We start from the raw sequence: 25,552 nt of genomic DNA, 5'->3' as shown, positions 1-25,552 counted from the left end.
CACCAAGAAATCCTCCAAGCAAAAGAATAAGAGTTGTGTCTCATGAAGCCCCCTCACCCCTTCTTTTATATTACTTGCCCAAGGTAAATAAGGAAAAACGTTTTACAAAAAATAAAATCATCCAAGAGTTTTTCCTTTTCCCTTTTTATTTTTCCTTTTCTTTCCTCTTGATTGAATCAATCACCAATCAATGGTTGTGATCAATCCTATTTGGTTTAGGATTAAGCTTGGTCGGCCCCTTGCTTGGGCACCAAGCAAGGTGGCCGGCCACCATATTTAAGAAAGAAATAATAAATTTTTTTTTATAAAATTTTACAAGAGAGAAAAAAACCTTATAAAATTTTACAAGCTCTCTTTCCTAGAGTTAAAAAAAGGAAAGTTTTAAAAATTAAAACCATGTTTTAAAATTTAAAACTTCTCTAACAAAATTTTCTTTTTTAGCATGATGATAGAAAAATTTTAATTTTAAAACTTATCTCCCTTTTTTTTTTAAACCATGAGGATGGTTAAAAAAGGAAAGTTTTAAAACTTTTAAAATTCTCTATTAAAACATGTGGCCTAATTAAATAAGGATAGTTTTAAAAATTAAAATCTTTTTTTTAAAACTTATAGTTTTCTACAAAGAGAAGTTTTTAAAAAATTCAAAACACCCCTCCTATTTGAATTAATCTTGGTCGGCCCCTACATGCTTGGTCACCAAGCAATAGAGCCGACCCCTATAAAGAGGATGTGGCCGACCCTTGCTTGGTCACCATGCATTGGACCTGCCCACTTCTTGGACACTAAGAAGAGCCTTATATTTGGATAGACTTGAGGCTATAATGAGGCTACGACAGGAACCTAGAGGAGAAATTGGTTTTGGCCTTCCGATGAGCTTGAGTATCCCGTGTTCGCCCCGAACACACAACTCAAGTTCATCGATAATAACTCATTCCACTAGAGAGTTATTACCGCACTACCGCACCAATCCCAAATTACATTATGGGCTCCTTCTTATCATGAGTGTGTTAGTCTCCCTGTGTTTAAGATTACGAATGCCCACTAATTAAGTAAGTTACTGACAACTCAATTAATATCTAACTCCAAGAGTAGTACCACTCAACTTTATTGTCATGTCGGACTAGGTCCACCTGTAGGGTTTAACATGGCAATCCTTATGAGCTCCTCTTAGGGACATTCTCAACCTAGATAAGTAGGACACAAATTCCTTCTATAATCAACAACACACACTATAAGTAATATCATTTCCCAACTTATCGGGCATATTGATTTATCGAGCTAAACCTCACCCTTTGATAAGTCAAAGAAATAAATATTAAATATATGTGCTTGTTATTATATTAGGATTAAGAGCACACACTTCCATAATAACTAAGGTCTAGTTCTTTTACTAAGTCAGTATAAAAAGAACATACCTAAATGGTCCTACTCAATACACTTAAAGTGTATCAGTGTAATTTATTAGTCAAGATAAACTAATACTTAATTACACTATGACTACTCTGATGGTTTGTTCCTTTCCATCTTAGTTTTGAGCTACTGTTTGTAATTTATAGAGAACCGATAACATGATCTTCTGAGTGTGACACCACACTCCTGTTGATGCGGGAAGCATCCGACGATCGAACCTGAGTTTTGATAATGGTAAAGGATTCAAAGTTAAGGTATGTTGTGATCTAACGTGCTTGACTAAGTGTTTCAGGAAAGTCCTAACCGTGGTTAGGTAGGTAAAAACCCTAGGGGGTGGTAACCCTAGGTCATAGGGGGTGGTAACCCTATGCGAAAAGTCTTGGTGGGTCGAGTGCTTCAGGCAAAAGTCCTAGGGGAGTAACCCTAGGTGGAAAGTCCTGGTATCGCGAACCAGGTGAAAGACTGGACCAGCCGGGAAGCGGAAGTCCAGCAGAAAGTCCGGAAGCATCGAACATCGAGCAAAAGTCCAGTCGATCTGAAGGATCGCACTGGCATCAGGTAAATCTCCCAAGTGGAGTAGGTGAGGACGTGTTCCCCGAAGAGGGAACAGTAGGCGTCGGATCGACCTAGGGTTTCTGGTCGAAAATCTAAAGTTAGACCCGGACAGTCCAGAGACTGTCATTATATTTTGTTATCATATTTACTGTTGTTTTGTGCTAACTTTGTTTTGCAGGGTAAGTGTTTGGGACTAACACTTTTGCAGGACCAAAGGAGCACAAGTTAACCTCGGATGAACAGTGTCCGAGGCGCCTTCATGGAGCTTAGAGGTGCCTCGGGTGCAAGCCGAAGCTAGCTGTCCAGAGGGGTTGGAGGCGCCTTGAAGGAAGCTCAAGGAACCTTGGACTAGAGGCTGAAGGCGCCTTGGAGATCAGTGAAGGCGCCTTCAAGTGATAAGGTTCGACCAGTTCAGCTCTTATCTCCGCGGCTATTTCGGCTCACTCAAGGCGCCTTGGATGGGCTTTAAGGCGCCTTGAGTATGCTATAAAAGAAGGTCACGAACAGCTCTTCAAAACATCAATCTTCTAGAGCTCTTTCTCCTGTGTGCTACTTACGTGACGACCTCAACGTGCTGTTTCAAGATCCCGACGACCCAGAGCGCCATTCCTTTAGATTCTGTCGTTCGGTATATTTTTCTTATTGCACTAAATTGTATTAAGCTTGTAATATTTTCGATCTTATAGTTGTTACCCACCGAAAGCGGTTAACGACCCCAGGCCTTTGAGTAGGAGTCGAGATAGACTCCGAACGAAGTAAATTCTCCTGTGTCTCTATGTTTGTTTCTTTATTCCGCTACGTGTTTTAATTCCGATAGTTTTACGAATCGAACGAAATAGCCGCGAGCGCTATTCACCCCCCCTCTAGCGCTTCTCGATCCAATAACCTCATGTTATCTACTATATAAATTAATTGAACAATTACATTTAACAAATAAATACAGATATTGACCAATGTGATTCTTTTATAAATGTTTACAAAAGCTAGGCTTTTAGTATCCACTCCAACACTTGTACCAAAGGAACATGGTACTTATTTTTTACAATCACCTTGTTCAATGCCCGAAATCTAAGCATATCCTCAAGTAACCATCTTGTTTTTTTTTTGAAACAACACCGGGGCACTAAATGGAGCATTGGATGGTCGAACATACCCTGCCTCCAATAATTCATTTAATTGTTTACGTAATTTAGCAAGTTCTAAAGGAGACATATGATATGGGGGACTTACAGGAGGCACAACACTAGGGATCAATTCGATTTTGTGGTCGACATTTCTCCTTGGTGGCAAATGTTTTGGCAACTCCGCTAGCATCACATCTTTAAACTTAGTCAAAATGTCTTTGACACCAACAGGTAACTTGACCTTCTTATCAGGTTTGACGTCGATTAAGGCCGCCAAGTAAGTTGTTTCACCCCGCTTCAAGCCTTTCTCTAATGACACTACATATATGATGTGTTGGACCCTTGTGGGCCAGCAAGAGATGGGTGAATTGCTCTGAAATGGAAAACAAATCTTTCTCAACTTTTCAAACTAAGTTAGAAAAAACACTTGTTTATAAACAAAAAGTAAATGCATAAAATAAGGACATAGGAAAGAAAGATTTACTTGGTTTACAATTAGAGGATTTTTAATCCAAAGTAAATGAAGCTCACTAAAATCTCCTTTAGGCAGAGTAGCCTTTTTATAATGTTGACAGCTCACAAAAGTAGTAAAACAGAAAGAGAATTTGTTTATAAGTGTTGTGTCTAACTACTGAAATCAGGGTTGTATTTATAGACCTAATCCGGGTGCCTGGAAGGGTTCTGGGCACCTGGGCATGGATAAAACTTTATCCATATCGCAACGGATCATGACAACGTGGTGCAGATAAAGTTTTCTGGTTTGAGCGCTTAGACCAAGTCCTCGCGCCCGTACCGGACTGACCCAGCCCTCGACCAGGGTGCGAGCCTGGGGTGTCCTAGCAGCCCTCGGAGGTCTGGGTGTCTGGACCTAGTTAGGGTGCCAGGACCGGGGTAGACAATCAACCACTTGTTGACTGTCTCATTTCTCCCTGTTTCGGCTTCGCTCGCTTGGTTGATTTAGGTCATCCAGAATAGAGCTCGCTTGAACCCATTTTTTCGCCTTCTCAAACAATCTTCTGCTCCGACTTCTTGTTCCTTAGAAATGTCACTCACTTCTTTCTCCTCGCCCAGCGTGCTATTTCGCAGCACCTTGTCCCTCGGATGCACTTAGCTCGTTGACTCTCTCCCGTGTCATCTTTCTCGCTAATTGCATCTTTTTCTCGATTTCCTGTGCTCTTAAGTGTTAGAGAAATCTAGGTGCCCTAGATTTTGATGTTTGGGCAAAGGTTTAAGTTAGGTTTAATGTTATATTTGATATGCATTGTGAATGTGCATGATACAGGTAGAACAAGGAAAGTCCAAGTGTGATCTTGGCAAAGGAGGAATGTCCAAGGATGAATCTTAGCGGTATAAGTCCAAGCATATAGGCTTGGCAACGTAAGTCCAAGTGTGACTTGGCAATGGATGAAGTCCCAGAGGCGCAATCTCTTGGCAAAGGAAGACCCGACAACAATGACAAGGCCAATGGAAGCTCCAGAAGGCAAGATGTGAAGGATGGGGAGGCATCCGAGGGACGCAAGACTGATGGAGGAGGCTAGAAGGCTAGGTCTAGGTTGGTCAGGCGAGGATGAGTGCTGAGTGAATGTACTCGGGGGTTAAATCCTAGGATTAGAGTTTTACTGTAGTGTTACTATAGAATTATTGTAGTGTACTATAGCAACACTGTAGTGTTACTGTAGCAGTCGATTGTGTTTTCATCAGTTGACTAGTAACCGACCGTTGACTTGTAACGATCGAATTTTACTTATGACTAGTCGACTAGTGGTTGTATCAGTCGACTGGTGGCGAGGAAAATAGTAGGTGTTTTCCTCCCGAGCTCTATTTAATAGAGTTCGTGGTACTTCGCCAAAGTTGACGAAATATACTTGGTTAAAGCCTATTAGAGTCTCCCAAACCCTCATGTGATCGGTGTACTTGTATTCAAGTGTTTGTGGTGAGGTTTTTCCACCGACAAGGTGTAAGGAACTAGATGCGCTAAACACGCAAACGCGCAGTGAAAAATACTAGTTGCTTCCGAAGATCCATGCGAAGGGAAACAAAACTTATACTAAGCTAGATCTAAAGAGCATGATAGAGTATTATACCTTTGTAGCGTGCTCACGGACTCCCGACAACTCGGATCACAGCACGATCTCACGTTCGCGCCTCTGTGGTATCTACACGAACAAGCATTAGTTTGTCTCACAAACTCACAAGATGGAGATGAAACCACCTAAGGTTGTGCTAGCAACCTTGAGAAGGTTTCAGCCAAGAGGAGAGGAGAGGAAGAGGAAGAGGAAGAAGCCAAAAATGAAGAAGTTAAAAAAAAAAATGAGAGGAAAAATGACTTAAGTATTTTCATCCAATGAAAACACTTAATGGGCATTAATTCTATTATTGAGACTTAATGATCATTCACTCTCCATTAAGGACACATTTGAAAACCTCTCATTTTAAATTTAAATTTTGAAAATTAAATTACATGATTCATTGAATTCAAAATTCAATGAATTTCTTCATTAAACCTCACTTGAGTCTAACTCAAGTCTCCTCACTTGAGTCTAACTCAAGTCTAATTCACTTGAGTCTAACTCAAGTCTAATTCAATCGAGTCTTACTCAATTAATCTCATACAATTCAAATTCAATTAATCACATTTCATTAATTTGAATTGACTCCTTGAGTCTAGTTTAAATTGGACTTAATCGAACAATTAGATCTAATTGAGTCTAACTCAATAAGTCCAATTCCAATGATTCATCATATGAACCCATCTCCAAATCTACTTGTTTTTTGTGTGTGACCCAATAGATTCTCGTAACGTTGACAATGTATCTAAATCAATATTTAGATATATAAGCAATGAGTGGCATCTAACAAGGCATCATTGCTACCCAAGTGACGAGAATGTCGAGATCCGACCTAACCTATCCGTGGCTATTATCTTGTATGACTTGGTCCCTCTATCCTTGATATTTAGGTTGATCAATAAGGCATAGACCGTGTCATCCTCTTATCAACCTTTGTGTTTCTTGATCTCTAAGTAGACACACTCAATCAAATAAGCTCATTATCTAATATTGACTCATTTGCGCATGGTCATGCTTTCTTGTGTCCTACTAATCAAGGGGCCCACAAATATCGCTTCTGTTATATGGAAGGGATAGATCCCATCTACATCACTCACATTCCTCCGCATAATTCATTGCATACCCAGTGATCGACTTTATTGTCCATCTTGTTAAAGGTGATGTTTGCCAATACCAAAGTACATAACTCCTTACACTACAAGAAAACAGGGCTTCAGAGATGAAAAAATCAGTTTCTGAAAGTCACTTTTCTGTTTCTAAAAAAGGTTTGAAACAAAATATTCCGTATCTAAAATCCGTTATTGAAAGCCCCGTTGCTAATTTAAGAGACGGAAATATTCCGTCTCTAATTTAGAAACATATTAAAAAGTCATTTCTAAATTTGTTTTTAAATTAACCAAATAAAATAAATTTCAAATACAAAATCTGTCTCTAAATTTTGTTTTAAATCCGTCATTAATCCGTTTTAAATAACATATAAAAAATAATTTTAATCCGTTTATAAATTTGTTTATAATTATATTTATAAATCTAAATATAATTTTATTTTTTAATATATTACTATTTTTTATTATATTATATTTCTGTATTCTTATCTACTACAAGAAACACACACATTTCAAATAAATATTTAAAATAACTAATTTCTAATCCAAAAGTATCATAAAATTAATATTAGGATAAATAAATATTTACATCGTCTAAGCAAATGTATAAATTTTTAAATCTCACCTTAAGTAATCTAATCTTTACATTCTATCACGACGCTCATGATCACAAGGATCAGATCCTCCTAGATATAAATGATTTGAATATTTCACCTCTTGAATCATTTTACAAACCTTCTCCTTTTCTTTGCTTTGCCTACCTTACTTGATAAACTTTTCTTCCCATTTTTTGTGATAAGAAGTTCAATACTTTGTTACTTTCAATAATGTCTTCATATATCCTCTTGCTAGTAGTATGCATGTCTATGATTTCTTCCCTTTGCCTTCCCTTGTCTCGAACTCCATGAGATGAATTACTTCATACGGATTAATGAACCAACCAAGTTTGTTGAAACAATCTAGCAAAATCAAAACATGAAATGAGTAAGTTTAATAAATATAAAAACAAGCATGCAATGAAATAACATATATCAAAAAAAAAAAGACTACTTACTAACAATACAAATTTATATTATCTCCATTGAGATTTGGACCACAACCTAGGGGAGAAATGAGATAATCAAACTTAGGACAATTAACATGCAATGACATTATTTATTTAAAAATCTATACTTGAGTCTGGGTCATAATTCTTATATCCTCGCAAATATGTCATCAACAACATTCTGATCAACCGATTATATTTTTAATTGATATCAAGTCCATTATCCTAACTGATTTTCCAAGTCTTGACTTATTTGCCATCCTTGCAATCTTCAAAACCCCTCAACAAAAGGGGAAGCACTTTTCATCCTGAGAGTCCAAAATAACTCATGAACATACACTTAATTTTAGTAGAAAGCTACAAATTTTCCAACAGCTAAAACCTGGTCGATTGATGCATAACCAAACTTTTTTCACCATTGTTTTCTGGTCCTCTTGAAATCGTACACTCATACAAACGAGATCATATCAGACTAAATAATAAATTTCTTTTGCAATTATATTTACACTAGAAAAAGAAACTCTTGGAGTTTGAATTTTGAACCAAGCATATATAAATTACTTTGATAGATATTTAATAATAGCAATGAGTCACCAGATTCTTAAAAACCAATTTTTGAAAACTACTGTCTTATTCACTAAGATTTTCCAATCAAAATATATGAAATTACATATGGAACACCGACCAAGTCTTCGACCTTGATATTTGACATTATATTCTAATACAATTTACAAAATTTGGAATCATGGATATATTGTATCTCAATAAAGCAATCTAACAAGTTTAAAAGACATCATTTAGTATTTACCTTGCAATGCAGTTGCCTAGCCTTGATAGGAGAGGAACCACTAAACCAATTTAATGATTCAACACGGAATGTCAGCCGCCTTTTATTTAATGAAAAGTAGTTTCTTGATTAAGAAGCCACATTGTTATGCACAAATTTTTCAGCAACATACCTGCAATGATTAATTCAAGTAATATGAAACTGAACTAAGCATTAGTCATAAGTTACAACTGAATCATGTAATGCAGCGAATATCAGAAAATAAGAGAGAAGCATTTCTATCACCACTGTAGTGTTCATGCAACGAAACGAGGCAACAGAGCAAGATATGTGCTGAGGCAATACAGCATACTAGGGTACACCAGGAAGCCACATACCTTGTTCTTTATGAAATTCCGATCAAATTTAACTTTGACAAGTAATGCAGACCTTGATATCAACGTCTGAGGCCTGATAGATCTCTAGAGCCTTAGCTTTGAGTTCAATCTTCCTCTCCTCAAATTCCTTGGTGATCTCCTTCTGCAACATCAAGATAGATTTTATATATATAAGCAAATTAAAGAAGAAGAAGAAGAAGAATTAAGAAGAAAAAAATATTGTTGGGAATTAATTATCGACCTGTGATTCCTCAAATGACTTGCAGGCCTATGTGGAAATTAAGCATTGAATGAAATATAGAGTATTAAAGAAATCTAATCCTAATTGCATCCAAACGAAGAACAGAATTTATAGCAATTGAAAGAGACAAGACCAGTAGAAATTAAGTAAAATAAAGTGCACGAATTTAAACCTAACTATTGGAAGAAACATTTTGTCAAACACCTTAAGAGCATGAATCAAAATGGCATGGGTAAATGCAAACCTAAAACATGGGAGAACAGCTTAAGTATAAAAACATCAAACAATCAACCATGCAAATCAACATATCAACCATTGAAGAAGAAGCTTGCTGTTCAGAATTTGATGAAGGTCGGAGATGTCTGTGGGAAGCCAGTGCTGAGCATGAAGTGAAGAGCTCTCCGAAAGAGGACCGCTGCTCGCTTTGGGCGGCCAGATCTTGAAGATGTCGTGGCTGGATGTTGACTATGAAGGACCTCTTATCTTCTAGACCGAGAGAAGAGGGTTGCGGTTTGGATCTGAAGTAGAGAAACTCCGTCGTGGCCTGGATGCTGGTGTCGGCACGTCGGGGCAGACAATCACGAAAAGCCACTGGAGGAAATGATGGCGTTGGCTGGAATCGCGGGTAGAAAATAACGGTGGGAAGATGGAGAGGAGATGGCAAGCCGGCGGCGGTGGAGTGGTGGCGGACCGCCGGCCCCTTTGATGGAGTGATGGCGAAGAAGGGAGAAGTGGCGTACCGGCCTTCGCAGCGTGAGAAACTGAGCGAAGGAGAAGAAGATGCTTGCTTGTGGATTTTATTTCCCCAGATCTGATCCAATGGTTCTGATCAATCCAGATCTGATGGAGCGGTAGAGATCAAATCTGAGTGAATGGTCGAGATCCACTAGAACCCATTGAATGGTTAGGATGGCTAGATCAAGATGAGCGGCTCAGATCATGCTAGATCTACACAGATTGGTCAGAATCAACCAGATCTTAATGAACGACTAGAATTAATCAGATCTAAATCTTTCATTTAATTTACTTTAGATATAATCCAATGACTCAGATTTCTTCAGATTGGACTTCTCATTAATTCAAGTCTTTATGTTTAATTTGGTTCAACTTGAGCTCGATCCATAAAAAATAAAAGTACACAATTATGAGTAGAAATCTATAAAAATAGGAAAAAATATAACATAATTCATAATATGAATCCAACTCAATAAACATGATAAGAATCAACAATTAATCATACGAAAATATTAAAATATGAAAATCAAGGACAAAAATAATGCATAAAAATGTTAGTTATCAGCGGTCGAGCGAGGAAATCCCACGAAATTGCTGCGACGAGAGAAAGAAAGGGAATGATTGATTTAGGTTACAAAGAGGTCTCAAGCAAAAAAAAAAAAACATATTAAGAAAAAAATAATACAGGTTAATAAATTTTAGGGAAAAAATAGTCCATAATATTTGAGAATAATGACATAAATTTATAAATCCAAGTTTATTTCATCACAAATTTTATTAATTTAGAAACTAATTTTTTATCTCAATTGTTTATATTTTAAATGATATTTTTAACATTTTTTTAAAAATCTATTTATACTTAATATATTTTTTAAAAAAATTATATAAAATTTTATTTCAAATCTATTTCATATTTCATCTCAAATTTCATTTTATACATTATATTTTTAAAAATAAAATAAATTTATCTTCGTTAAATTTTAAATAATTTTTAATAGAAATATGGTTTCAAATTCTATTTATAATCCATATTTATTTTCTTAATAAAAATTTATATTTTATTTTGTCTTCAATTGGTTTTAAATTCTAGTTCAGTTTTTTATATTATATTTTATTAAAGTAAAACAAATTAGTGATTTAGTAGAAAATCATTCTTTGATTTATAAAAACTTAGAAACAGATTTTATTTCTATTTCAAATATTCATTTATAATCTGTATTTATTTTTGTTTATAAAAATTTATTGACAATTTTATCTCAAATTCATTTTAAATTCTGTTTCAAATTTATTTTTGTATATTTTATTTTATTTAACTAAAACGGATTATTAATTTTGTAGAAAATCTGTTTCTGATTTACTAAACTTTGAAACGGATTTTAATTCCATTTTAGAAATCTGTTTTTGAAGCCTTGTTTTCTTGTAGTGTTATGTAGGGAACCGTAGTTACTTCAGGTCAAAGGACTATTCATACCAATAGTCACATGAAAATGTTTATGACACTCATATAACGATCCATGAACCATTCTCATGGCGGGCATTCAGTATATATTCTCTAATATATACCCATGTGTCAACCTGATATCTCATATCCATGACTCGTGAGATTAAGTCATCCGTTGACCTACATGCTAGTCTTAACGCATTAATATTATCCTTGTATATCAATGCTCGACTAGGAATAGTTAAGAGTAGTGTTCTCTATAATATCCCACTATCAATTCAACCAATTGATATACTGTAGCCTACTACCCAAGGACATTATTATACTTATTCAATTGACACTGAACTGAAATAAATATAATAACCAACTTTGCCTTTTTATTAATAATGATACATGATACAATAATGTGCCCTTTACAATCATCTCATAATTAGTACTAGGGCTAATACTAACACAAGGAGCTTAAGGTAGTCAGAGGTTTTTCGTGGAGTCATCCACCGACGGATAGGGATCGTCCACCTTACGGGCAGCCGTGGAGTAGAAGCTTTATCTTTGAACCACGTTAAATCTACATGTTAGGTTTGCTTTCTCTTATTAGTATTTATTTTTGTATTCCTCTATGTGTACTAACCATTGTATGAAGCGACGTTTTGGGTGAGACGCTATTCACCCCCACCCCCACCCCCCTCTAGCGGACGTTAAGGTCCCAACACTAAGTTCTTGCATACTCAAACGCAAGGCATCAAACCACAACAATACCAAATTTGACTTGGTTGATCAAATCAAAATCACCACGGGGTACTTACAATCTCTCCTTTTTTTATGTGGATTAACTCAAGTTAAGCTAGGGTAAAACAATACATTAAATTAAATGAATATGCAAGTTTAAACCATTAGATACGCAATATTTTTTTTAAAAAAAATATACCTCCCCTTTAAACTTAACTTCTAACTATCCCCTTTGATCATATTAAAAATAGGAATTTAGCTAAATTAAATTGAAATTAAATTCTAAGGAATATTCGAACAGTACAGTGACTAACACGTAGGAAAAGAAATTAGAATTTATTCTCGAAATTCTAATTTTTAAAATTAAAAAATAATTTTCAATAAAAATAATTTATAAATTATTTTACTTTTTAAAAAATTTAAATTTTTTTTAAAGATTAAATAGATATATCTGAAATAGTAATAAAATTTTCATAAAAAATAAAATCAATTTAAGCAGAAATAAATTATTTACTATAGAAAGATGATTTTTTTAAAAAAATACTTAAAAATAATTTTGAGGTTTGAAAAATCTTGAGAAATTTTCTGAGATTGTAATAGAATAAGTATTTTTATTTAAAAATTAATTTTTCAAAAATTGAGTGTTCAGGAATTTTTATTATTAAAAATTATCATTTAGATAAATAATTTATACAAAATAACATATTGGCCAAAAAATTTAAAAATATATTTTGTTAGTCACATAATATGATACATTTTTACTGAAAGATTAATTTTTTAAAATAACTTTGAAAAATATTTTTAAATTAAAAATATAATATTTGATAGAAAAATTTATAAAAAATAATACAACAATCAAAAATTTTTGAAAATTGTTCTACTGATAAGAATTAAATCCTTTTTTTCAAAAAAAAATAATAAATAATTAATTTTGAACCGAAATTATATGAAAACATTTATTTTAGCATATTAGACAATTAAAAGGTAAATATTAAATCAAATTAAAATTAGAAATATGCACAATTTAAATTAAACATGATTTTCGAACTCAATATAAATTCATTCATACTGGATTGATTAAGTATTTTCTAAGAATGTTTATTTTTGTTACATTATGATTTGACCCTTGTGAAATTTATCATACCAATTTAGTCTTTGATAATATCTAAAATTTGAGCATGCATAATTTTTTAGATTTTTTATTTGTTCCTTTAAATTAGCATTTTAAGTCTTCAATTTTTCAAGATACTCTATTAACAAGATTTTGCCAAGATTCTTTTTTTTCGTCTAAATTCTCTTTTTTTTTTTTAATTTCCATTTTTAGTTTTAAATTTACACATTGATTTAGACATTGATTAATACCATAATAAAGTTGATCTGGAGGTAAGAGGCATACCTCACTTATCATGTCATATCTGAAGCTTGATTCTCCCCCTTCATCGCAGCATTCATCTGATGTTGCTCCTCTTTCATCGATGCTGACTTCTGAGGTGCTTTATTCTTCATGACTAGTCATTAGTGCTAATCTGATGTATGCTTCTATTTTTAAGTCTGATGATGAGCTTTCGTCCCTTGTGGCCTTGAGATTCTTGTGTTTGTTTTGCTTGGGTCCTTTGTCTTTTTTCTTTTTGAGCTCTAAGCAATCCTCCTTTATGTGTCCTTTTATTTTACGCTGGTAGCATCGAAAATTTCTTCTAATTCTTAGATTTTTTTCTATACTGCATTTCTTGAAATTTATTAGATTTAAAAAACTTTTTAAACCTCCTTACCATATAAATTTCTTGATCTACTTCGAGATGTGAGTCTGACTTGGGTTTGTTCTTCTTCGTGGCTCTTAGTGTCGGGTTCTGGCTTAACTCTTTTGTTGTACCTGCACATCTAATTTTATATAATTCTAAAGTCGAAAAAAATTCCTCTAGGGTACTTATCTCTAGGTCCTTCGAGATGTAATAATCATCTATTATCGAAGTTCATTATGGAGTTTTTGGAAAAGCATTGAGTGCATAGCGTATCGTATCTCGATTGGTTACCGTTTCATCGAGGTTGACTAGTATGGTGATCAGTTCCTTGATCTTCCCATTTAGTTAGGCTACCTTCTCACCTCTTTCCAAATGAATGTTCATTAGCTTGCTCCGAAGGATGTCCCGTTGTGCAAGCTTCGCTTTGGAAGCCTTCATGGAGTTCCAGAAATTTCTCCTAAAGATCTTTGGCAGATGTGTAGCTTCCAATGCGATTGACATTTTGAGGCGTTAATACACTTAGTAAGTGATATTTCACTTTGCTATTGGCTACGAAGTTACTTTGCTCCTTCTTCGTCCAAAGGTACTCTTCTTTCTCTACTCCTTGTTGATCCTTAGGAATTACAAAATCATACTTGATTATTAAAAGTATTTCGAAATCAGTTTTAGGAATACCTCCATTCGGCATTTCTAGCGTTCGAACTCTCCTTCAAACTTTGGCAGGATGAGGCTTGGTTCGGCTATCGATTTCTTTACTTCGGTCGACAATTAGTCCTTCTAAAGCGTCCTTACTCTAATACCAATTATTGGAGCCTTGTGGTCCGGCAAGAGAAGGGTCTTGCCCTGAAATGAAAAATAAACTTTTCTTGACTTTTCAAACTAAGTTAGAAAAAACACTTATTAATAGACAAAAAGTAAATGCATAAAATAAGGAAAGAGAAAAAAAATATTTACTTGGTTTGTAATCAGAGGATTGTTAATCCAAGACAAATGAAGCTCACTAAAATTTCCTTTAGGCGGAGTAGCCTTTTTACAACGTTAACAACTCACAAAAGTAGTAGAACAGAAAGAGAATCTGGTTGACCCATCGACCTAGCTGGATTTCCTGCACACTTAATCAAGTGGTTAGATCATGACAGAACTTAACTTAATTTACTTATCATTCATCAAAACCCGGGTTAGACCGTTAGTGCAAACCACACCAATAATCTCTCCCTTTTTGATTCAATAATAACTGAGTTAAGTTATGAAAAAATTGCAAGCATGAATAGACACATGATACGGTTTAAGTTATTTGGATTTCAATTTGTTTCAACTTAAACCTTTAACTCTCCCCCTTTGGCATTCATCAAAAAAACATGAATAGATATTTAAGTAAAAAAAATTGCTAGGGAAAGTAAACAAAAATATTTTTAATTTTCAAGTTTAATTTTTAATTTTAATTTAATTTTAAATTCTCATTTTAATTTTTAATTTTTAATTTTTAATTTCTTAGTTATCTCACCCGATCTATATTTTCAATTAGGGAATCCTATGATTTTGTGAGATGAGTTAAAATTTCATTTCAATGTTTGATTTAAAAGTTAGATTCAAGTTTAGCTTTAGGTTAAACAAATAGACATATTTTAAACTTCTGGGCTATGGTGAGTCACGTGGACATCATTAGAGTAACCATGCCTTTGAGGTTTTTTAAATAGTCTTATCACTGAACTTAGTACAAAACCTTGGTCTAACTAGTTAGGATCCGTAAGAGCTAGCTTCAGTTAATTCCACTAAGCCAAATGTACCAGGTTAAAGCCATATCTTCCTAGACATGCATAGACATATTTTCCTTTAACCTACTATCATCCAAAACTTTACCAGTACTTTTGTCAAGTTAAACTGTTGTCCCTATTTTAGCTAGTCCTAATTACCCTGCCGAGTAAATTATTATTTTGGAAGTGTCAACTAATTTGAGGTCTTCCCCTGAATTATTGAATCTTTTGGGTTAAGTTTTGGATTTACGTCGATTAGTTTTATAGTTGCAGCATACTTGGTTATAGTTTTTGTTTATACTATTTTTATTTAAGTTAGGTTTAAATAACTTAGGGGTTTTCTTTTGTTTTATATTTATTTTTGAAGATTTAACTTTAGAATTTAAGAGAGAGTCTTTTGATTTATTTTGGTTTATATAATAAATTTTATCTTTAGATATATAATATTGATTGAATCCTACTTGTGTGGTTAGACATACTTTCGGAACCCAAGCTTTACTTTGATTTTTATTTTGGTTAACTAAATATATAAAAGATTTGTTGGTTGAGCTGGACTTATATCCAAGTTCGGACTTGTTGTGCATAGCTCTTTGTGATCCAAGTATTATGTCAAGGTACTTAAATCTAGTTGTGAATTTTTCAAGTAATTCCTTTAGTTTAACTATTTCATTTTTTAATATGGAATTATCCTCCTCAAGTCTTGCAACTTGAGTTAGGATTTCAGTTTGAACTTATTCAGTTATTGAGTTCAATTTTAATTGTTCATTAAGTTTATCATTTTCTTTTGTTAGTTCATTTATTTAATTTTCATAAGTAGTTAATTTCCTATTTAAGCATGCAATGATTTTAAAGAATTTTTTATTTAAACTAAAGTATACCTCATCGGAACCTTCATAAACGAGTGCGAACTCGTGGCTTGATTCGGGTTCGGACCCATCTTCTGATTCACTTTCCGATTCTGGTTCGTATGCCATCAGTGCGAGGTAGTTGGAGTGCTTCGTTTCTTTGCTATCTAAATCTTCTCAGGATGATTCTTCCTACATTGCTTTGAGGGTCTTCTTCTTCTTTAGATTCAGACAGTCTGTCTTGTAGTGTCCCTTTTTGTTGCATCCAAAACAAGTCATATTCTTGTTGTTAGAGTTTGAGGTGGAGTTGATCTTCTGCAAGTCCTTGTTGGTGGTGTTCTTCTTTCTTCTGGTGAACAGGTTCACCAGATGTTCTTCATCATCTAAGTCTGGGTCAGACTTGACTTCAGGTTTCAATTTGGATTTGGCATACCTTATCAGATCCTGGTTCTCTAATTGGCGGTCGATTATGTGGAGTCCGTTGAGTATATCTTTTATTGTCGCGTGCAACTGATTGGCAGTCTCACCTTTCTACATTTTGATATTAAATAATTTATTTAAAAATAAATTTCTTTTTTTTACCTTAGATTCGTTGGTTCCCTCGTGCAATTCTATGAGCTTGTCCCAAAGTTCCTTTATGTTTTTGTATGGGTCGACGCGGTTTAGCTCTTATTTTGTTAGCCCACACTGAATTATGTTGAGAGATTTGAAATTGATCTGCACCTTTTCTTCATTTCTGAATTCTAATGTTTCGGATTCATTGGAATTCCGACATTGCCGACGGGAGCTTTGTACCCTCTAGTGATGTTGAACCACTAGTTGAAATCGATCTTCAGGTACACCTCCATCCACTTCTTCTAGTACAGGAAGTCGTCGTCGTTGAATAGGGGAGGACGAACGGTGTTGTACTCTTCAAGTTGTGTCATTTCATAGTTGTAGAAAAAAACTAAAATGAAGTACCAAGACTTGGTCTTGGATTAGTAATGTTTTGACATATATTTAAAAATGTAGAAAATTTTGAAAGGTGTTGCACCAATCTCAAATTAAAACCGAACGAGAGAAATTATCTGAATAGGTAAAGTTTTACCAATTCAAATATAATGCGAAAAACAAAGAAATCTAAAAACGATTCCCTCGGCTTGATTGGTGGTTGCTCCAATTTAGAGCAGAACCTGCTCTAATACCACTTGTTGGATCAATCGCACGTGAGAGGGGGGGGGGATCATGTGGTTTTCAAAAACTCTTTTTCTCGTTTTGAAATCAAAGTATACGAATGCAGCGGAAAAACTAAAAAGAACGAGAACACAAGAAGACACGAACGGTTTACTTGATTCAGAGCTTTTGATGACTCCTACTCCAAGACCCAGATCTCGTGGACTTATCAACAGGTAATCCACTAAAGGTCTCTTCTAGTACCTCCAAAAGAAGAAATTGAGTACAAAGTAAGTTGAACCAATGCAACACACTGCACTTATTCTTTTGTAGTAATCAATTACAAAAGTAATTACCGACACTTAGAGATTAAAGTGGGAGCGCTTGTGTTGATGTCCAGTCTGCAGGCCACGATCGAAAGTCCTTGGAGCAGTCGTCGGACGTAGCAACTTTGCAGCAAAGTAATAGCAGGAGACCGGAGTAATCAGAACTTCAAAAGAACACATAGTAGCTCAAATATGTGTTGTGCTTCAATGCCTTCTCGAGACAGCCTTATAAAAGGCATGGAAGGTGCCTCCAATGAGGCAAGTTCGATCCCGAACAGCCCGATGCTTATCCACGACTTCAGCTAAACTTTATCCCACGGAAGACGTCTTCCATAGCCATGGAAGACGTCTTCTATGGATAGTACAAAGGCGTTTTCCATCAAGCTTGAAGGTGCCTTCAAGTTTGATGGAAGGCACCTTCGGACATTGTTCATCCGAAGACAATTTTCTTCTCTTTGATCTGCAAAATAATGTTAGTCTAAAATACCCTGGAAAATAAGTATTAGGATAATTTTTATAATAATACAGGGTAGTAATTAGTTCCTGTCCTTCCGGACCAGGAACTAGTCAAGATCTCAGCTTAGGGATCCTAAATGGACCTAAACTGGATCGACGCGTATTGTCCCTTCAACCGGGATGCGTCCTCACTTGATCACTCTCCTCTAGTGACTTACCTTAACTTACCAGTTTCCCAAACATCCGGTCAGCCTGTCGACCTGTCTGGATTTCATGTCAGCTATCTGGTCAGCCCATTGACCTAGCTGAACTTCTTGTCAGATATCCGGTCAGCCCGACGACCTATCAACACTTCGTACCAGCTATCCAGTCTGTCCGTCGAACTAGTTGGATTTCGTACTACCTATCCGATCGGCCTGTTGACCTAGCTGGATTTCGTACTAGTTACCCGATCGACCCGTTGACCTAGCTGGATTTCATACTAGCTATCTGATCTGCCCGTCGACCTAGCTGGATTTCCTTCCCAGTTAATCAAGTGGTTAGATCATGATAGAACCTAATTTAACTTACTTATCATTCATCAAAACTCGGATTAGACTGTTAGTGCAAATCATATCAACAACTCTCTCTCATGTCGTCCTTCTCGTTAGCTGCATCTTTTGCTTAACTTCTTGTGCTCGTAAGTTCCTATACACTTAGATACAAGGCATCAAACCATAATACGACCTAATTTGACTTGCATCCCAAGTATCAATTTTTTGTCAACTCGCATTATCATCATCTACTATGCGTGTTCACCACCATAGCTTTACATCATCAACAAGGTACATGTTTGCAATTGTCACTTTTTCGATTTCAGACACTTTCGCAACCAAAAAATACTGCTCCATATCCTACAAAAAATTTTTGAGCTCCTTAGCACTCTCTGTGCCTCTAAAGAATTTGGGTTCAGGAACTCTTACCACTGAACAATCATGCCACATTTTTGAAAACATTGCTCTTCGTAGAACAACCACTTTAAAACGTAAATCTTCATTATCCTTGCGAATCTACACCAATTTCTCCATTGGAGACTCTTGAATTTTATCCATATTAGCCTCCAATTTGAAAATCTTTGCAATCAAATTGCAAACATCTTCTCCCTCGGGGACAACACCAACCAAGGCTTCGAGAGCGGCAATCCTTTCTCTAATTTCATGGTTGCATCCGGCTATCTTCAAATCTCCGATACCAATTGTCACAAGGGTAATTTCTACCTTAGAAATTTTCTGCTTGGCCACCAAGTCCAACACTTGATTCATCCTACAAACGCACCACCAAAGTGTAAGACAATGCACAAGACAAAAGCACAAAACTAGCCACAAGCAAGAACGACCAACGTACAGGAAGAACTCCTAACCCTTTTGTATTCACAATAAATGATTATAAAATGGACTCTTAACAGATTGCTCACACATTCCTTTTTGCTTAGTCATTGCCTAACATTGTCTATTTATAATGCATAGGCAAAAGTTGGCTTGGCGGTTGCAAGGCAGTTTCGTCAAACTACCATGCCACATATCCCAACTGTCTGTCCACATCACTTGCTGCTTTGGCACCATGCCAAACATCAACTCGCACCCTTGTGCTTGGCCTAGGCCTGACTCTAAAAATTGATTGCATTAGCACCATGCCCAATGCTAGCCGGCACACCCAATGTATGGCCTAAGTCTTTCACCATGAACTTAGGAGAAAACATCCTTCCTGCTACTCCATCCCTCGTGCAACATTGCATGCACTCGTCGCATGCCATGGCTAGCCTTTTCTGTAAGCCTTGCTTGGCTAAATATTCAAACTCTACACGTCCAATCTTCACATTTATTCGCCACCATCAAGTTGACCTCCTGCTAGACTTGTTCTTGTATAGTCCTTGCGCGCTGTCGCAAATTCTGTCATTGCTTAGCATGCCTTGCGCACATGCCCAATAAGTTGAATTAAAGGAGCAACGAGTCAATCCTTGTGCCCAGTGTTGGCAAGAAGTTAAGGGGCTAATAGTAGTTCATTAGTGAGTTTGTTGCTTGTTCTGTTGTTCATTAGCTAACTACTACAATGTTACAAGGGCCACGAGTTCACCATTAATTATAAGATTATTGATTATTGCCATGAACCGAACTGTGAGCTGCCATCCTACTCACTAGCTCACCATGGTTGCTTAGCCACGAGTCTATTGGCCTCCTTGACATGAGTTTATCAATCGCTTGATGATCACGAGTTCAAATGTGTTGAACTCGTTGGCTTGCACATTTGGTGGTGTCTTTTTTTTTTGGACAAAAATTCAAAAGAGTCAAATGGGCGTCTCATTTAATATGAACTATCCAAAATAGTCTTACATTATTTGACCATTCGACTATATAGAAACAAGTTGTTGGTGCAATTAGCATCAATGATCAAACATGAGTTTTGATGAATGACAAATAAATTAAAGTTAGATGTTATATTTATCTAACCTTGTTACCCAGTGCGCAGGGTTGACTAACTTGATGAGTCTAGAGGATTGAAACACCAGCTGAAGTCCAGTTAGGTTAATAGCTGGCACGAAGTCTAAATTGGTTGAGATCTGGCAGAACGAAGTCCAGTTAGGTTGACAACTGACTAAAGTCCAGGTTGGCTGAGATCTGGCAGAGGAAATCTAGTTGGATTGACAACTGGTTAAAGTCCAGATTGGTTGACATCTGGTAAGAAATCTTGGTCAGTCAAGGGATCTGACATCAAGAAAGTTTGCGATTGGTAAGTAAGGTAAGCACTGGTGGAGAGTGATCCATTGAGGACGAGTACCACTTGGGAACATTAGGTGCAAGTCCAATTTAGATCCATTTCAGAAACTAAAATTGAGACCGTGACTAGATTTAGGACTCGAGGACACAGGATCAAATTAACACTGCTATCTTATTGTGATAACTTTATTTTATTGGTTAAATATTTTGTTTCCTGGACTAACTTTTTTTATAGAAAAGAAAAAGTAAAAAAATGGTTCGGGCACCAGAAAAGGCTCCGGGCACCTGAAGTCTGAGTGCCTAGAGTTGCTCCAGGCACCCAAGTAAAGCTCGATGAGGAAGAACCTTGGGCAGGTACCTAGCCTGGTACTCGAGTGGTCCATATGCTCGGAGTTGCTCCAAGCGCCCGGACCCATGAAAATTCATCCAGAAGGTAAGTTAGAGCACGAGGAGTGGTCGACCCACGTCAACCGTCCAGGCACTCGAAGGGGGTTCAGGCGCCTGGACGTGGAGAAACTTCAGGGATGAAATTTCGAGGATAACTCACCACGATAACATAGTCCAGACACTTGGGAGGGGATCTAGGTACCCGGATGAGGCTATAAAAGCACTCTTCGACCAGCAATTTGAACACAACACTCACTACAACTTTCATAATCGCGCACAACTCTAACTACTTCGAAAAGGTCTCGGAGATATTGAAAAGCAGCTCCGACAAGCTACACACAAGTATGCAATCATGATGTATTGTAAAATAATCTAAATTCCTACATACTTACTCTTGTAACGATTCCGTGATTATAGTGATTACTCAACAAAAACATTCAACGAGTATAGGCCATAGAATTAGAGTCGTTGAAGGCTCCGAATGATTCTTTTCTACTGTATATTTTTTTGAATTTTGAAAAAATGTTGAATATTATTCACTCACTCCCCTCCTCTAACGTCTTTACGATCTAACACTAACAACTAACTTCTACCGTTATAGAAGCACTAACTTCTACAACAATCACTTTATATATTTTAATTTTACTTCTCTAAGTGATAATCTAATTAAAATAACATTTCAAGAAGTAAAACAAAACAATGAAGACTCTTGACACTTACCATATTTCAAATGAACCAGCATTATAATTTAATATATAGATTTTACGACATATAGAAATTAGTCATTAACTTTTATAATGTGTAAAAACTAATTGAAAACTAGTTGTTAGTTTTTAGGACATAATTTAATCATGATTTTACATGTAATTTTATAACATAGAGTAACTATTTACTAGTTCTATATGCTTTTACATTTTATAACATAGACTAACTATTTACTAGTTCTACATGCTTTTACAACCGCATTGAATTTAGGATAGTTAATCATTTATGCCTGAAGAACAACTTACAACTGACTAGCCAATCCAATGGCTCGACTAAGTGCTCAAATTATTTATCCTTACTGGTCCTCACTTCATTTTCAACCAGTTCAATTCAATATGATAAAATGTTTAAATATATATATATATAGATCCACGAACACGAATCTTGATGGATTTGAACCACCAACCTCTCGAGCCAGTCACAGGAAAATGGATGACCGAGTGCTCTACCAGTTTGAGCTAAAGATTCAGTGCAAAATATATATATATAGGCAAGGCCACAGATGCTGTACAAGGTTCACCAAATTCTTTTTAAAAATAGATTTGTAATTTATTGAAAATAGTATAAAATTTAGCAACTAAAAAACTATTTTTCACAGCAAATAAGGTAAAAACGTCTAAGTCGATAAATCAAATATTACTACTCCCTAAAATAAAACGACAAAATAGGGTGCTTAATCAGCAATTTAAAATGGTTCTCGAAGTCATCGGGTAAGGATATAGTTAAAGTTGCAATAACAAAAACTTGTAAGCGTTTGATGAATTTGACTTCTGCCAAATAGAAATCTAGAAGTGAATCAAAAAAAGGCTTACAAATTCAAGTTTGTTCTTACAGGAGTCTTCAGAACTTGACTTCACATAAGAGTGCTCAAAACAATAGTCATAATACGCCCAAATTTTTGCTCCATGAATGTATCACAATTTCGGCCAGATGTGGCAACGAAATTGTAAGCTTCAGGTACCAACAAATCCAAGCCTACAAGGAAATATACCCATAATTAGTTAAAGCTAGAAATCCAGCCAAAAAGAGATATATACATGAGAAAAGCTTTCAAATGTAAATCTATACAAAAGTAGTCCGAATCTTGTACCGAGAATTGATTCCACCAAAATGCAGGGTGAGATGAATTCCAAGTCTTTTCCAGATATTTTACATGCGCCTCGAGTTCAATTGACAGCACTAGACAGCAATTGACAGAACTACAGACAATCTTTGACAGCAGCATCTTTAATATTGAATACAATTGACAAACTTCTATAGAGCTTCAGCTGCAAAATCTTTACCCCCGTAGACAGGAACTCTCAAGACTGTTGTAATCCATGTAATGAGTAGAGCATAAGAGCCTTTTCTACTACATGAATTTACATTCACAATTACCCCAATCATGATTACACATTTTTCCCAACAAACCCGTCACCCAACCAGACCCGAATTTACAACTGTTCTATAAGATTAAATGGGAAACAGCACAAAGAAAAATTGTAGAAATGAACAGAAGATATGACAGTAAAATTTTAAACAATCACAACATCAATCATGAACTTGAGAATATATTTGAACCCATGAATGTAATTGTTTCAACATATTTAGCCTTGGTTAAGTTTTACCAACTGTATATGGGATATGGCACTAATGGAGGGATATTAACTAGAAAAAATTATTTTTAACAAGAAATTGATTGACATTTGAAAAATTACTTCTTAAGACATTGATCCATATTAAACATTTCAAACTAGTTTTAACAATTTGATGTAAGGTACCATTTGCTATCAATTATTAGTGACCATAAAAACTTTGCAATTTACCGTATTTGAGAAACTATTTAGAATGATTAAGTCACACACGTGGATTACGAAGAGGAACCACATCAATACCAGTGATATGTACGTTCAAAAAAAAAGTATGCAAATTTGATAATCTTTAGTTCTTAAATTAATCAGTCTGCAAAATAATGAACCAAAATTGTAATGCATGTACCCAAGTAATGAGTAAATTTAAAGAGTATAATCGAATGAAATATAATTAGAATAAAACTAAAGGAACGGAGTGAAAATAAGAGGTACAATCAATTTATATTCATTATTTTGTTTTAATCATGCATTGTCAATATTACTTGGTTTTGATAAGTTCAATGTGCCAGAGTTACTTGTCTTTCTGGCATGCCAAGCTTGGTTGATGATCCATCAGATCAAACCAACCAACATGTCGGGTCCAAGGAACTGACCATCAAGCTCACTCAATTGAATTAGCCAGCCAGATTGTCTTACTAGATAGGATTGACCCAATATTGATGGTCAAATCAGTCCAAGTCACTCATATAATTTATCTACATTTAGTTTTGAAATGATAACTTGACATTGTGATATACTTGAATGTAGTGGAATAATGAATAAATCAGAGTAAATGAACCATTTCATTCCATTCTATCCAAATGCACTCTAAAACGAATAAAGATTCATGGAATTCTATTTTTCTTTCACTCAAGTTGTTTTTTATCAAAAAACTTGCTCCTCTTCATGTATACGTCTGTCTCATATCACTAAAGAATTAATAAGAATTGTACCTTATCATTTCAGAAAGATGGTTCAAATTGCTGGGGACCCCATGATTTCACCACTTGGAATGGATGCGTAGGCAATGGACAATTGAATATGCAGCGGTTGAATCGGGATATTGCTGATATCGCCATGAAACCGCATTTAACTGATAGCGAGATGGGACGATAGGGAACATGAAATTCAAAGAGGTAGAGGCAGACACACACACACAGGCGATGGAGAACCCGGGGAATAAAAACAAATGCCCCGTGCGATCTCCCCCGCCAGCACCCAAAAAATATTACTTTTTATTAAGCAGGGGTGACCTGCCATGCGAGCGCACCCAACATGGCAAAGGTCGATGCAACATGTTCAAATGCATATTACCTTCCCAGTCTATCATCAAGAACCTAGCCCATCCGTCTTGTTCTGATCCCCAAGAGGCATCCACTCCTTTACAACTGATTAAGTTCTGAGCAAGAACTTAATCATTCAGGCAAACAACGTCTATTTTCCTGGCAACTGGAGTTTGTGCATCGAAAACGCCCGTCGATCCGAACTTCGAGCCGCAGATCTGCTTCCGCGCCTGCAGTGCTTCCTCGGCAGCAAGAACAGAACGAACCAAATCGGTGGAACAGCCGCAAGAAACTGATCGGAAGCCATAACCATCTTTTAATCCGCAAAGCACCGAAGAACCACACCGCAGAGAACCGCTTGGATCGTGAAAAAGGCCTTCACCAAGATCTCTACATAAAAACAAAAACACTCGAACACATGTGAGGGGAAACAATCCAGATCACCTACGATTTGAAGATCAAGGAAAGGCACGCTGAGGGCCAGATCCAGATCGCAAGAAACCCTAGGTCGTCTACTGCGTGTGATATTATATAGCCAGCGCCTGCCCTTACGAGAAGATTATGGACGTCTAACACGTGGCGGATTTTAATTTGTTAGAGCAGGGAGACTGGGTCAATGGTTGCGTTGGGCTCACGCCAAAAGGCCCAAAACCGACTTATGCGCGCCAACACCCAATTCCTTTAGGAAAAAGTTCCTTATTTTTTTAATTAATTAATATCAGCCAGAAATAGATATACCGTTGTTTAAGTTTTTTTTATATAAATCATGGTCCTAAAGAATCATAAAATATATTTTTCTCATCGCAATTAATTTTTAAGTTTTTTATACGAAATTGTAGTCAAATTTACTAATATTTTCTATA

At 35.8% G+C, this 25,552-nt stretch overlaps 1 protein-coding gene and 1 long non-coding RNA gene across 2 annotated transcripts; both read right to left on the bottom strand.

Moving 5' to 3' along the window:
• Positions 1-6,805: 6,805 nt before the first annotated feature.
• On the bottom strand, positions 6,806-16,086 carry LOC122040391. Its single transcript, XM_042599705.1, has 5 exons — positions 15,991-16,086; positions 9,028-9,525; positions 8,526-8,615; positions 8,118-8,268; positions 6,806-7,223 (listed from the first exon to the last, which is right to left on the bottom strand). The coding sequence occupies exons 1-4, from the start codon at positions 16,084-16,086 to the stop codon at positions 8,257-8,259; spliced, it is 696 nt and encodes a 231-aa protein (XP_042455639.1). The 3' UTR covers positions 6,806-7,223; positions 8,118-8,256.
• Positions 16,087-22,549: 6,463 nt separating this feature from the next.
• Positions 22,550-25,222, bottom strand: LOC122040576. Its single transcript, XR_006128645.1, has 3 exons — positions 24,360-25,222; positions 22,887-23,235; positions 22,550-22,771 (listed from the first exon to the last, which is right to left on the bottom strand). It is a non-coding gene; the product is annotated as an uncharacterized LOC122040576 (long non-coding RNA).
• Positions 25,223-25,552: the final 330 nt, after the last annotated feature.

This window comes from Zingiber officinale, chromosome 2A, assembly GCF_018446385.1.
Source record: "Zingiber officinale cultivar Zhangliang chromosome 2A, Zo_v1.1, whole genome shotgun sequence".
In the NCBI taxonomy this organism is placed as follows: Eukaryota; Viridiplantae; Streptophyta; class Magnoliopsida; order Zingiberales; family Zingiberaceae; genus Zingiber; species Zingiber officinale.
The sequence above is the reverse complement of the archived record's forward strand: the minus strand, read 5'-3'. Positions and strand labels throughout refer to the sequence as shown.